The sequence below is a fragment of the Diadema antillarum genome, unplaced genomic scaffold (genome assembly GCF_040938485.1).
Source record: "Diadema antillarum isolate AM-2024a unplaced genomic scaffold, OU_Dant_1.0 seq00000463_RagTag, whole genome shotgun sequence".
NCBI classification, from domain to species: Eukaryota; Metazoa; Echinodermata; class Echinoidea; order Diadematoida; family Diadematidae; genus Diadema; species Diadema antillarum.
Window position 1 is genome coordinate 1,598,070 of NW_027271434.1, and position 13,122 is coordinate 1,611,191.

The following is a 13,122-nucleotide window of genomic DNA, read 5'->3' on the forward strand; positions in this document are numbered from 1 at the left end:
GTTTTAACTTTTTGCGAGATAATTAGAAACCACTTGTATGATAGAAAGAGCATATCGTAATTATTCTAAGAGGAATCAAAAATTCATTTGACGAAAATCTGCTTTGAAATGGCTAAGATATCCCAAACAAAGGGGTCATAATAAAATGTGGGACAATTAGGACCACTTTGCTTTACCTTTTGTTTTGTATCCCAGCCATTTCAAAACCGATTTTCATCAAATAAACTTTTAGTTCCTCTTAGAATTGTATGTCCTTTATTATTCATGTAAGTGGTTTCTGATTATCTCGCAACAAGTTAAAACCTGAATCCTCATCTCTCATCTCAACCAAAATTATACCACCCCTTTAAATGATTCTGGTAACCGGCACTAAAGCGTAACGATATGGGAAAGGAAAAGACGATAATATGGGTATGCTTTCCCGCTGCAAACCATTCTTTCATCATGATCCTCAAACACCTTCATTCAGCGTAAACGTGGAGCATTGATCAAAACTCACTTCCGGGAATCTCTGTACCAAGACAACCTTGATTTGCGGCATGTTTAATTGAATTACTTCACACATTGCTGCCCATAGAATCACCGATGGATGCAAACTGTAATGCAGACGTGTGACTGTGTGACATAGGATTGCTTGAACATTAGACCCAACATCTATAGCGCTTCATCTCTTCTGAAGCATATTGTCAAACTGCATTTTTACGGACTCTAAAAGAAGTGACACTTCATGGAATAGCAAAAAAAAAAATAAATCAAAAGCACAAGGAAGAGAGTATGAAATCCTTTTTATGCCTTGAGTGGCGATTGGCACAGAAAACCCCACAGCATTGAACACACTGCCCAAAGTGCCTGGCACAGAAAGGGTTAACCACATATAGATTTTGATTATGGAAGAGATCTTCTGTCAATATTATAAAGTTATACCCACACTCGAGCGGGTGGATCAAAGGAGATATTGCCTGCATCAAATGATAAAGCTAATGAAGTTATCCTTTCAGATTTTGAGGAGGATGATTCGTGAAAATCAATCCAAATTTGATGATGCATCTTGTATTTTGTGTGCTGAACACGTTGGGAAGTAAACGCATTGTAGGCATATGTACATGCATGCATGAATGTATATGTGTGTGTATAATCAGAGTTATGATATAATCAAAGACAAAATGAGATCATACATCTCGAAAATACATGTTAAATCAACATGTTCATTCATGATAGCATATGAATTGAATTCATATGTACTATCATAAACATGCAGTTTTAATGAAGGGTATACAAAACCATCTATTGCACCCACTTGAATTATAATTTTAACATTGGTACAAGGTGACTTTTGATCGTTTGCACCTGATGGAATTAGAGGATGGCACACAACACCAAATGTTTATCGCATGGAGGCGTGTTTTCATCATTAGCGCCAGCAAAATATGCTGGATCAGAGACTCGTATCAAAGACTAGTTTAGCGTATACGGTGAAGCTTTTTTGCACCTGCGGGTGAGCGCCGCAAATTCGCACCTGCGGCGTCCCGACTCGCGGGTCTGTGTGATGCGCACACAAAGTGCGGAAAATCGGGTGCGTGTTTGCCTCCCCGCCCATCCAGCCCTCCGCCTTGTGATCGCCGAAACACGGACGATAATGAATTTGTACTGGGCTGACAACGTAGGGGGCCGGCTGACTTAAAGCTGCACAGAGAAAGGGATGGAAGGAGAAAAAGAACATGAAGAGGGAGTGGAGGAGGAGAAGATGGAAAAGAAAGAGAAGACGGGGAAGAAATAGAGGAGGAAGATTATATAATAAGGGTTTTTTTGTTGTGTTTTTTGCTGTTTTGTTTTTTGCTGTTTTGCTATCTTATTTATCGGCATAAGAAAAACTTTCGAGACAACATTTTTATTTTGATTAGAAAGAGCTATACTGTTTCAGATTTGAGTAGATAAAAGTACGCTTTACACTCAATAAAACCGGAATCGGTCATACTGATTGGTTCGCTCATTTTATAGCGATTAAAATGTTATTGCAATTTTGGCTTAGCATTCTTGATTACAGACGAACAGTGATGAGGACCTGGAAAGTAAAAACAACTTCTTCTTTATCACTCGCTCAATATTCGAATTTAATGATGCCGAGGTATTTTCCTGTAGTGCAAACACTCAGATGTTATATACATGCACTCACCTGCCACGTATACCAATAGGGGCCCAAAGCTGCAGATATATAAACCCATCACTCTCACATTTTCCCTTCACATAAGTTATTGACACCTTGTCATTGAAGGAAGAGAGCGTGAGTACTGAGTTAACCATATTTATGTATTATCACCAAGGCTCTCTAATTCTTTCTCGGTTGGCAAACCAACATGTAGGCCTACACGCAAGTGTAAAAGGGTTGACAAATATACAATCAATTAGCCATTCAAATAAGCAGATCAATTAGTCGATCAATCAACGTAAGAAAGCAATGCAAGTAATCAAGCGGTCAACTAAGTAACAATTAATTAATCAATCAACACGTCGATCCCTTAAGCCTTTAATCTATCAAAAAGATGATTATTGAACCACTTAAAAGGTCCTTAATTCTTTAAATGGATTGGAGAAGATGGGTGGTCGATTCCGGTGCAACCAGGAGAACTCCCATCCTGATCCATTACCGCGTGGCTCGCTGATTTTGAGTTCAGGTGTTCTGACAAATTAATGTTAATGTATTGTGAGTATATGATTGTATAATTGTATATTGAAAACTACATTTTTGTATATATGTATATGTATATAATTATGTATGTGTACACGTGTATTTATGTGTATGTATATATGTATGTATGTAGATATTCCTATTTTGTATAAATGCTAACAGAAAGGATTTCCTATACATGGAAAATAAAATGAAAACTGAATCTGAATCTGAATCTAAGGAGGACATCATGCCAAGAAATGACATCTGTGATCTTTTCATTACGAAAAACTAACCTTTATACCCACTCAGAAAGATGTTTGAAAATCACACATGTCTGCCGCATAAATAAACGTCTCCACCTCTTATACCATCTAGCTTCTCTAGTAGAATGGGTTCGAGCTATTTGGCCAAAACGAAGACCAGCCATCAATCGATCAATTTTTATCAATCAATCATGCGATCCATAAGAACGCCCGCTTAATGGTGACGACAGATGGTATGTAGTGATCAATGAGTCGTAGTGACGCCTAGATCGTGAGACTAACTGAGGCGACTCGTCGAGAACTGTTTTTTACCCCCTCTCGAACTGTCTCACCTGGCGAGCTTGGCTGGCCGCGGTAATCCTGCACACCTCTTCGAACGTGTAACGAGTCCATTGTCCAACTTCAATGGCCAATTAATAAAAAACGCATATTGGGCCGCTCGTTCAAAAACACCTGGCGAGCAAACAAACGCGTCCCGCGGAACCCGTCGTGTAGATAAGTGGTTAGGTCGGGAGTGAGGAAAGGGAGAACGTGGAGAGACGATGTTGGTTAACCATTTCTGTGCTAATGAGTTGAATATGCGCCAATTTTACATATATACCTATGGACAGGTAATTGATGTGGCATGCAGAGGATTAAACGTAGATCGGTAAGGGTGATTACTTGGTGCAGGATTTCTGGCTTTTGTGATTCTGTCGGATGTTTGCAAATGCATTTTGAAGTGTATTTGAGATAACATGAATATATATTGGACCGCACTGGTGTCCTGTCTTATATTATATTGGCTTCCAGTGACGTAGGATTACTGTGTCACTGTGTAACCTAATATCTACAATACGCAACCCCCCCCCCAAAAAAAATCGTCAATTAAGTACATCTAAGAACAATGCGAAATGATTATCTGATTGAAATTTTTACACATGAAACCACACTTACATTATCTGGAGTAAATTTTAGGAGAATTTCGTCTCCATCTTAGTCTCGTGCTTATTTGATTGACATTACAAGATCATCACATCCTTATTATTATTGGTCTCTGCGTTTTATCATGCCCACCTAACGACAATAATTTGCACTCAACTGGATATTTGACCTCCGTGATGTAATGGAGATGTCAGAAAAACAATGAAAGACCATCACGTGGTTATCTACAATGAGATTCCCTGTGTTAGCAAAGGGGCATGGAATTACCCTAGAAACCACCAACTTCACGTTGGTGTGGTATTGATTTACGTAATGCCGTGGAATTCACTGATCAAACTAGAATGACGTCACAATACCTGTCTATCTTCTGTTCGTTCGACGAGAATCGTTGCAGACAAATTTCTTCATTTACGGCCAAGACTGCATGACACGGAAGATGGAGAAAATTGGTTTACATTGGTTTACAGCAGATCAACTAGATCATCAATGATTTGAAAGGCACATCGGATATGTCAATACACTTCACATGCCATGCAATTACACTTGTAGTCTTTTGCTCGGCTCGTTTTGATATTTTGAAATTAGAATTAGTTTTCCACCACAGCACATTGCTGCCATCTGAGCAAGTTATTGCCTATGTTACAATCGCCTAGAAAAAAAGACAAAATCCATCAATAAAAATTCAGAATTTACCCAGCATTACTTTATCTATTTTCCCCCTGAATTCCCCCCCCCCAACAACGTCCTCATGCTACAGGATCTGCGTTTTCAAAGTTCCAAAAGTGTCTTAAGTTTTCAAAATACGAAATTAGGTCGTCGTAGACTGACAAAAAAAGGAGAAGAAAAAGCGTGTGATATATCACACTTCATATCGAAGTGCGTGCAATGCAGCTTTCCAGTCCACAAAGACATCGCTCCCACCCCTTTGATAAAGTCGATCTGAATATGCCTTTGTCACAGCCATCGAATTAATGATGATATACGCGCAACAGCAACAACAAACGAATTAGAATCGTCTTCTATCAAGATTACAACCCAAGGTCATAATTCCCCAAAGCACTCATTACTGCAGCAATTTTCAGGGAAGTATTTTGAAAGTAAAAAATCGTGCTATTGTGTGATGCGTTCAGAGTTTCAAGTGGGGTTGATGTATTAAAAAGAAATGAGTAAAGGGGGAGGGTTTGCGCTGGGCGAGGAAAGAAAAGGGAAGAGGTGTGATGGGGAGCGTTTAAGTCAAAGTCATTCTCAAGGTAAGCAGGCCGGAACGATATCTGCATGAAGAAAAGCAGACCCCCAGCTCACCCCGATCAGGACCTTCAAACTGTGTGTTAAATGCTCGCGATGACAAAGGCATAGTACAATCCAAATACTTTACTGTCATGAAAGCTAAATATTGCACACATTCTTCCAAATTCCCCTCCCATGTTGGCGGGCATCCGACACCTATTTTCTATGTGGAATATTCAAAGAGTTCCAGACTGCAATTGACAAGCTAATTGTGTGCTGACAATGATATGTACAAATTGCACCCGGTGAGGGGCATTTGCTGAAATACCTGAAGGCGGTAATCTACATCTAGATTGATCGCACGATAAGATAAGAGAGTGCGATCCCATTGCAGCGAAAGATGTACAAAGATAGGCACGGAGTGACTTGATCGAACAATATTGAAATGTGACAGGGTATGCTGCAACCAGCATGCTATTTACTCTTCCTCCGAAATAACGAATGCCAAGAAACTTAGAGAAATGAAAGATGTCGTGCATGCACTGCAAATGCAGCAATACATCCTCGAATAAAAAGCTTTTTAATGAGATAGGCCTATTAAGAACACAAAATATGTCTGTCAATGTAACGAATGTGTGATAAGTTCGCCAACTTTGATCAACAGAATAACATTTTTATGCATTCATTTTATTCATTATTTTTGACGCGACTTTGTTCTTCAAAGAGTTATATATATAAATCACTTTGTTGTTTTGTTAGATTTCTTCATTTTTCTGAAGATTCTGCAAGCTTTTCTTTTTATTGTTTTATGTTGTAATCAGAAATACTTTTGGAGAATCAGGGGAGGGGAGTAGTATATCAATCTTTCTTTGTAGCTCACTCCATGTAGTAAACTGCAGGGACAAGTCGTGGTATTCAAGCCAAAATAACAAAGGACGGGAACTTACTTTTTAAGAACGCATCCACGCAGTATAATGGAGCAACAATCAAGGGAGTGAACTAGCTCCTTGCTTTGTCTGACACAGACCACGGACGCCTTTCCGAGGTTACAATGTTTTCTTTATTGAGACTAATCTCTGTTGATATGAGGACATCATCTTCGCTCTAACTTTGCAAGCGTTCCACTTCAAGCCCATGAGCCTGTAAGACGATGAATAGAGTCCATTAAAAGTTAATTAAGGTACATAATATAAAGCCATGTTAAGCACATCTTCTCCGTAACGCTCAAAGCCAAAAATCCTTTCCCTTTCTAAATGATACAAGAAGATAGTGTCCCCGGATGCGCCTGCGCTACGGTAATGATTGCAATAATAGCCTATTGAGCCGCTTTTGCTCTTTATTCGTGTATAACAATTGAACAATCAGGGCGTCTAGCACGATTTTATAGCGAGGTAGCTAACTCTGCAAAGGGTGTATGAAAGTGCACGAGAGAAACGAGTAATGCTTTCTGGCGAAACGTCGCTTTTTAGTGTTAACATTATTGTAGTTCGCGAGATTTCAAATGCAGCCACGACCATATAAGGGCCCTGAGACAACTGAACTCCCCTCCATAAAAGGACCATCTACCTGAGCTTGGATCACGTTCTCTTCCCGTTAGATATAAAGGTTATTTCAGCTGTAAAACGACACAGTGAGGGGTCCAGCAGGCCCGGTATGGTGTTTCATTAAATTCAGTGAGCCACAAGCACGCTTTTCATAAACCTGCAAAGAGCAGAGCTTTCGAAAAAAAAAATCATATTGGCCAATAGTTCTAAAGTCACTAATGTTGGCCTGGTCTACGGCAGTTTTTTTTTTATTTATGGTCACAGTCAACATGAGAATACCTCGTTGAGAGAATCAAAAGCCTCCAATACTTTCTGAACCTTGAGAATGCAGCGTGTCACTTTCTTTTTACAAGTACCAACATTTTGAAAGGCCAGACCAAACGAGGCTGATCTTGTACGACGAGCTCCTCGAACAGCCAATCAGAAAGTCCCGTAAAAAAAAAAAGACTTGGTTTGCTGTGCACGTAACGCCGCGCGCTGTCAGATCGCCTTCTACCGGCGAAGCGCAAGAAAGAGCCAGGACTTGAGCAGACGATGCGGCGATTGTCGTGTTCCTGAGAGCGAGTTGGACAGTCGAGACGTGGGAAGTTTTCCTGCAGAAGCCCCTCCTGTTCCTCATCTGCTCGTTTTGTTAAATCCTTTTTAATTCCTTTTACCAGGAGGCTATCATGAAGGAATATTGTGACATCAGTTCTTAGTTCGCAACCATACTCTGTTGTAAGAGGATATCTATTCGGAAACAATCACTATTTTTTCCCTCTGAGAGCATGAATTCTCGTCATCGACCAACTTGAGCTTTGCTATCGCGGACGACAGGGTATCGCTCGTTCTGACTGGCGATATTTCGATTTTAGCTGCGGCGTTTGCGTGGTGGAAACTGACGGCTACTGGCGTTTTGAACTTTTCTACCACTTAGTACACAACGGTACTGCCTTTCGTACCCAGTGTTCAGGATTATTTTAGACATCGTAAGGCCCTGATCTAAATATCCCTGCAACAATCATGGATCCTTCTTGTTTTCTACAACACAGACTCAGGCAGAACAGCCGCACAATTGCGGTCACAGTCCTAGCTGTACTATTTCTACTTTCAGATGCCAGCGTTACATTTGCCACAAGGGTAAGTCTGTCATTTTTGCTGTCAATATTGATCCAAATTTTATATTATTCCTATGCACAGAAATATGATTTTCCTAAAGCTAACAATATACATTGTACATGCATTAACATTGAAGTGCGGGTAAATGTCCTCTGAATGAACGATATCATGCGTTTAAGTTTTCTCCGTTTTGATGGTAGTGTTATCTCTACATCAATGGTGTACTTAGACAGTACCTGGGGTGCTTCACTACGAATCAAATGTCTGAATTAAAAAGATCAACTTACGTCCCGTATGGTGTGTATGTCTTCAATGGAGATCAAAATTCCTAATGAAAATGAACATTTTGGAGACTTTTTCATGCAGTCATTAATATAAAAAAATGAGTGTCAAAGGATTGTTTTTCTGCAAATTTTGATAACAATTTGAAGTTGATTCTGCAAGACTAATAAAACTGAACAGGGAAACGAGTGACATACCATGATTTTAAGTCGGTTTCAACTTTAGAGATCGACTTAAATTCTTTGCGAAACACCCCCCCCCCCTTACGTCGCAAAATTGGTAAATGGTGGAACCACACACAGCATCATGTTTGCTGTACATTCTTGAGCCTTTTCGCCCTGTGAGTAGCCTTATAGAAATCGATGTTTTACGTTGAACAACACGGTGTGTCGAACCCTTCCTGCAGTCATTGAACCTATTTTTTCCTATAATTCTTAGACTTTGTAATTGGTGGAGAGATTATACCAACTCCTTAATGAGTGTCATCGAATGACCGCAGCTCTTTAGAGAAGGTGACATTATTGCCATTATTTCCTCTTTACCGGATAATCGATGAGGGTCTACACTTCTTTCGTTCTCTCGTGGCTGCTTATTGTCGAGAAACAATAGGATTGAGCGCCCTCGCTCATCTGCTTGAAGAGTTATCTGTTGTCGAGTTGAGTTCAAAGCAGAGGCGTCTCTGCAAACGTATCAAAAAAGCAGGCAGCGTCGGTGAACAGTGCGAACTGCAGGCAGTTTCCAGTCAAAACAGGCTGGTTTTCTCTCGATGTCATTAAGGTATACCATGAATGGTTACTTTGAGTTCTTGCAATGAGTGTAACAATTGCGGAAGGACACATCATGTACTGGAAGAATGCTCCTTCTCGACAAAGTCGTCAGTGTCTCTTGCGCCCCTCAGTTAATGGTCAAGCGGGTATTGTCCCCAAAGTATGAATAGGTAAAGCAGGACATTCCCACACGAACGAGATCGGGGAGAAAGAACCATTCTACGTGGGACGATACGTCCAATTAAAGATGCTAAGTTACTGGACACACACGTGATGTCATTGTGTATGGTTAAAGCTCCCATTGCTTCTTCCGATGATTACACAATTGGTAATGTCATGTAAATTATCCTACATGGCTTCATGTGTTAGAATTTAAATATGATATCAATTGTCAAAAATCAGCGTTTATGACGAAAAATTTCCTCCCTAGGCATAAAAAGATACTCGTCATTTATTGTCTCAGTAAATGACCTATATCGAGAAGCTTTGAAGTATATTCTTATCTCACTGACATTATGGGGTCATGAGAATACTAATTTATATTTTCATACACATGGGGTCAAATCTAGGTATTCCAAAGTCTTTTTTCCCTTTAATTTGTCGACAGATGTAAAAAAACAAACAAAACACAAACAAAAAACTAAAAACAAAACACGACATGTTTCATTATGCTACAGTGTGGTTATACCAACTACTGAGTATTTAGAACTGATTTTGTGCATAAAGAATGTGATGATTCAACTCCCATTTCATTCCGTAATTTCTGAGCATCCATTTTTTTCCTCTCTACTTGCATTCATAATTTTCTGAGCACATACTTTTGTGACCGCGGACCGCCCCGTGAACTCTTGGCGAACCTCATGTAGCTATGACGCTATTCAATGCATGGTGACCGTTGCCACGCAAGACATCCAGTTACGTCCAGTAGGAAAATTGCACTCCGCACTAGATATAGAAATATCTTCCAAATTAAACAACAAAATGAAGAAGCAGCAAATGGGTTTAAATACTTATATAAATTATTGTATCATTGTACCATTCTCAAATTGAACCAAATAGAGAATAAAATGATGGACGGTACTTCACTCTCGCACCTGGAATATTTTGGTAACGTTTCAGTTTAGATATTTTCAGTTATTGGTTATACGAGAGAAAAAAATCATGGGGAAATGAAGTTATGTATACACATGCATTACGAGCATCCAATACAAAATCACTGCGTGGGCTTTTTTCTGACTTAAACCATCTTCTGGCTTCCCTGTGGGAAAGAAAAGATTTATATCATTTGTTTTGATATGTGTTCCCTATCTTTACTCATGTGTTTTTCTCATGTAATTGTTACATGATGGACGCAAAATGTCTACACATATTCAGTGGATCTGACCTACATTAACTTAACTTCTTAATTTCTTAGAGATATCATCTGACCAAGGGAGCCAACACCATCGACAAAATTATTAAACCGTCAATTAATCTTTATATTTGATATGCTAATGCCGTCAGATTCTGTTTTTTCTTCATGAGTTTTATTTGTCTTGATGGTAACCTCACTGACGTTTAAACGACGCTTAGCCTCAAAGGGATACACCCAAACATCAATCCGTGTGAAGCTGCTGTCTTAGCTTCATTTACCCTCGTTCTACAGATGAAATCGTTTTACTGAAAATTTCCTGCCACGCGAGATCGGTCTTCTACTTTCGTTGTCAATCCAAATGATATACTAGAGTATTAAACGTCCTCTGAAACGGAAACTCATGTCACAATGGCGTGCATGTAGTCGTAGAATCACCATCACAAAAGATTTAAGCCAGCTCCTTCGAAACGGATTTCACTAGCCTCCATAGTGTAATATCATAGCCATTCATCGCCATGGAAACCGGTTCTAAACAACCTCACCTGGCCCGAATATCTGTGAACACTATTGTTGATAATCATGCTCGCACCTGGTTTCAACCCAAGCTATAACAAAAGACTGTGACATCATCACTTCGATATTCTATATACCTCTTCTGATTGGTTATATACATTTCATAAGCCTATATAGTGGTGGTTGATCCTCAGTTCGATGTGGAAAGGAGTTGATTAGGGGAACCACGTGTTTATGTCGAGATGAATGACGGTATGAGATGATATGATTATATCTTACAAAGGAAGCGGAAGAAATTTGAAAGTTGATTGTGATTATTGTGACGAGATAAGGAGGGGGAAGACGAATTGCGTGATGCCGTGACGCAATCCGAAACTCTGCCCGGTCTAAACCTCCTCTAGATGGATAGGGAGGGGGGGGGGGGGGGGGTTCAGGTCCTTTAGCTTTGTTGAGTCAGGTGTACACATATTTTGCCGCGCTTTCGTTTTTCGTTTTTATTTTCATAAGCCGTCACTTCTGCTATGGATTGGCAATCCTTCTCTCTGCTCTGGAAGGGGTAGAATTTTCTGAGTGTGAAGAGGTAACACGTCTTAGGGTGGAACTCCCTTGTTGCCGGCAGAAAAGAATGTTTTAACACTCACTTTACCGGCTGAATCGGCTGAATCCACCTGACACACGATGTCGCGGATAATCAGTCGCGCAGGGCTTCGCAGCAAATCGAACTCTTCATACAAGTAATGCCCCGTTTGTTCGTCATGAAAACACTCAAGTGTTAGTAAAATGTAACAGTTGTCTCGCGCCTTTGTTAGCGGCGCGAATTGTTCGCAGCGACTTTTTGTAAGTTGATTTCAGCTCCTAAAATCACGCCCGCGAGCATTTCGGAGTATTTATCGGCCCATTCTGATGAAGGCGAAAAGGGTTCAGTGATTATCTATCCGCTGATCCCGTGCAAAGTGAATAGAAGCGGAGAGGAAGAAAAAAATCCCAACTTCACTCCCACCGTCCCACGCTTACGAGGGTAACATACCTCAACTCACTGGTGCACTTTTCACACACACACACATTTAAAAGGTCCTATTTAAGGGCGGACCAGTCTAGCATGAAATTGAAACATATTGTTCCAAATAGTTCTCATTGTCATCTTAATGACCGTGTTAGGTATGGCCCAAAGGGTAAGGTTTTCCTTTAAGAGAGTAGTGCCTAGAGTAAAGTGACAAGCAGCAAGGGGCATGAGTACCAAAACTGAAATAAAAATGCGTCACGGAAATCACTGTCATTAAAAATTCACCCTTGGAACCTATCACCACAAAATGACGGAAATGGGATTATATATTTCAATTTAGTTTCGACGAGACATATTGCACAAATTAATGACGGTATCCAAAACAACCCACCAAAACTATGTTACACTCATACACTGCATTCATTTTCAATTGACCCATATCTCAAACAAATATGTCTAAGGTGTAACTTTGACTGATATTGGTAGCAATGTAGCATTTAGCAACTGTTGCGGGTCTATATGCATGCTGGTTTTCATGTCATAGAGTTTCATACGCAGATACATGGTGTCATTCTTTTACTACAAGGTCCTGTCCATAGTTTCTCCTATTAATGAACAAGGAGTATTGACCATTTAGAGAGACCTTCACATTACGTTTCACTCTGAAATCATATCAACAAGGATTGAAATGATAAACTAACAAAAAAGGGGGAAAAAAAGAAATACAGTGCCAAACTGCTTCGTTTTAGTTTAACTTTGTTGTCCTCCAACCTCACGAGCATTCCCCAACCTGCACAATCCTATATAACGCAACTGATATCAGTCATGGTATTATTCATGACTAAACAGTCGGTACACCAGGAAATGGAGACATTATCTGAAAGTTTTTCGTTATCATTGCCATATTCGATGCATTATTACGTTGCTCAGCTGACAAATTATCACCGCAATCTCTCACAGAGGTGTTATAATTTGCCCTCATTGTTTATCATTTCTAGGCCAGTATTCTCACTTATTCACATTCTTGTAAACCTTAATATCAATTGCAATATTAATGTTGTTCCTGGCACCCACAAGGCTTGCCCCGGGCTTGCCCGTCGTAGCAACAACTAATGGCATATATATAATTTGACTTCAAGACAATATGCATTTAGCTGAAACAGGCAAATTGAAAACCTCGACACGATAGTCCTCAAGGGAAAATCCCTATTTTTGAATACATAATTATTATCTGAACCTGCTTATTGTGGTCCTCTTGGTAGGTGTGGTTAAGAGGACTATCTAGTCAGACTGGTGTAATTTATTAGGAGTAAGTGAATTAACCTTGCTTTACGAAATCCCTCTTTAATAGGCATACATTACCAGTGTCCCTGATGTAAATTGGACATGTGTGACTGTATTGCCGACCAGCGTGTTTGCCCTTGTATGTGTGGCTTTTTTCTTTCCTTCGCGTTTTAACAAGACACTTCTCAACAATGA

General features: G+C 39.9%; 1 protein-coding gene across 1 annotated transcript in view; it reads left to right on the forward strand.

The window, feature by feature from the left end:
- The first annotated feature begins 7,177 nt into the window (after positions 1 to 7,177).
- The window catches only part of LOC139733235 (SPARC-related modular calcium-binding protein 1-like), a 51,839-nt gene continuing 45,894 nt past the window's right edge, over positions 7,178 to 13,122 (forward strand). The window contains exon 1 of the mRNA XM_071644073.1: positions 7,178 to 7,745. Coding sequence (XP_071500174.1) covers positions 7,629 to 7,745 — 117 coding nt within the window. The 5' untranslated portion in view covers positions 7,178 to 7,628. The remainder of the gene's footprint in view (positions 7,746 to 13,122) is intronic.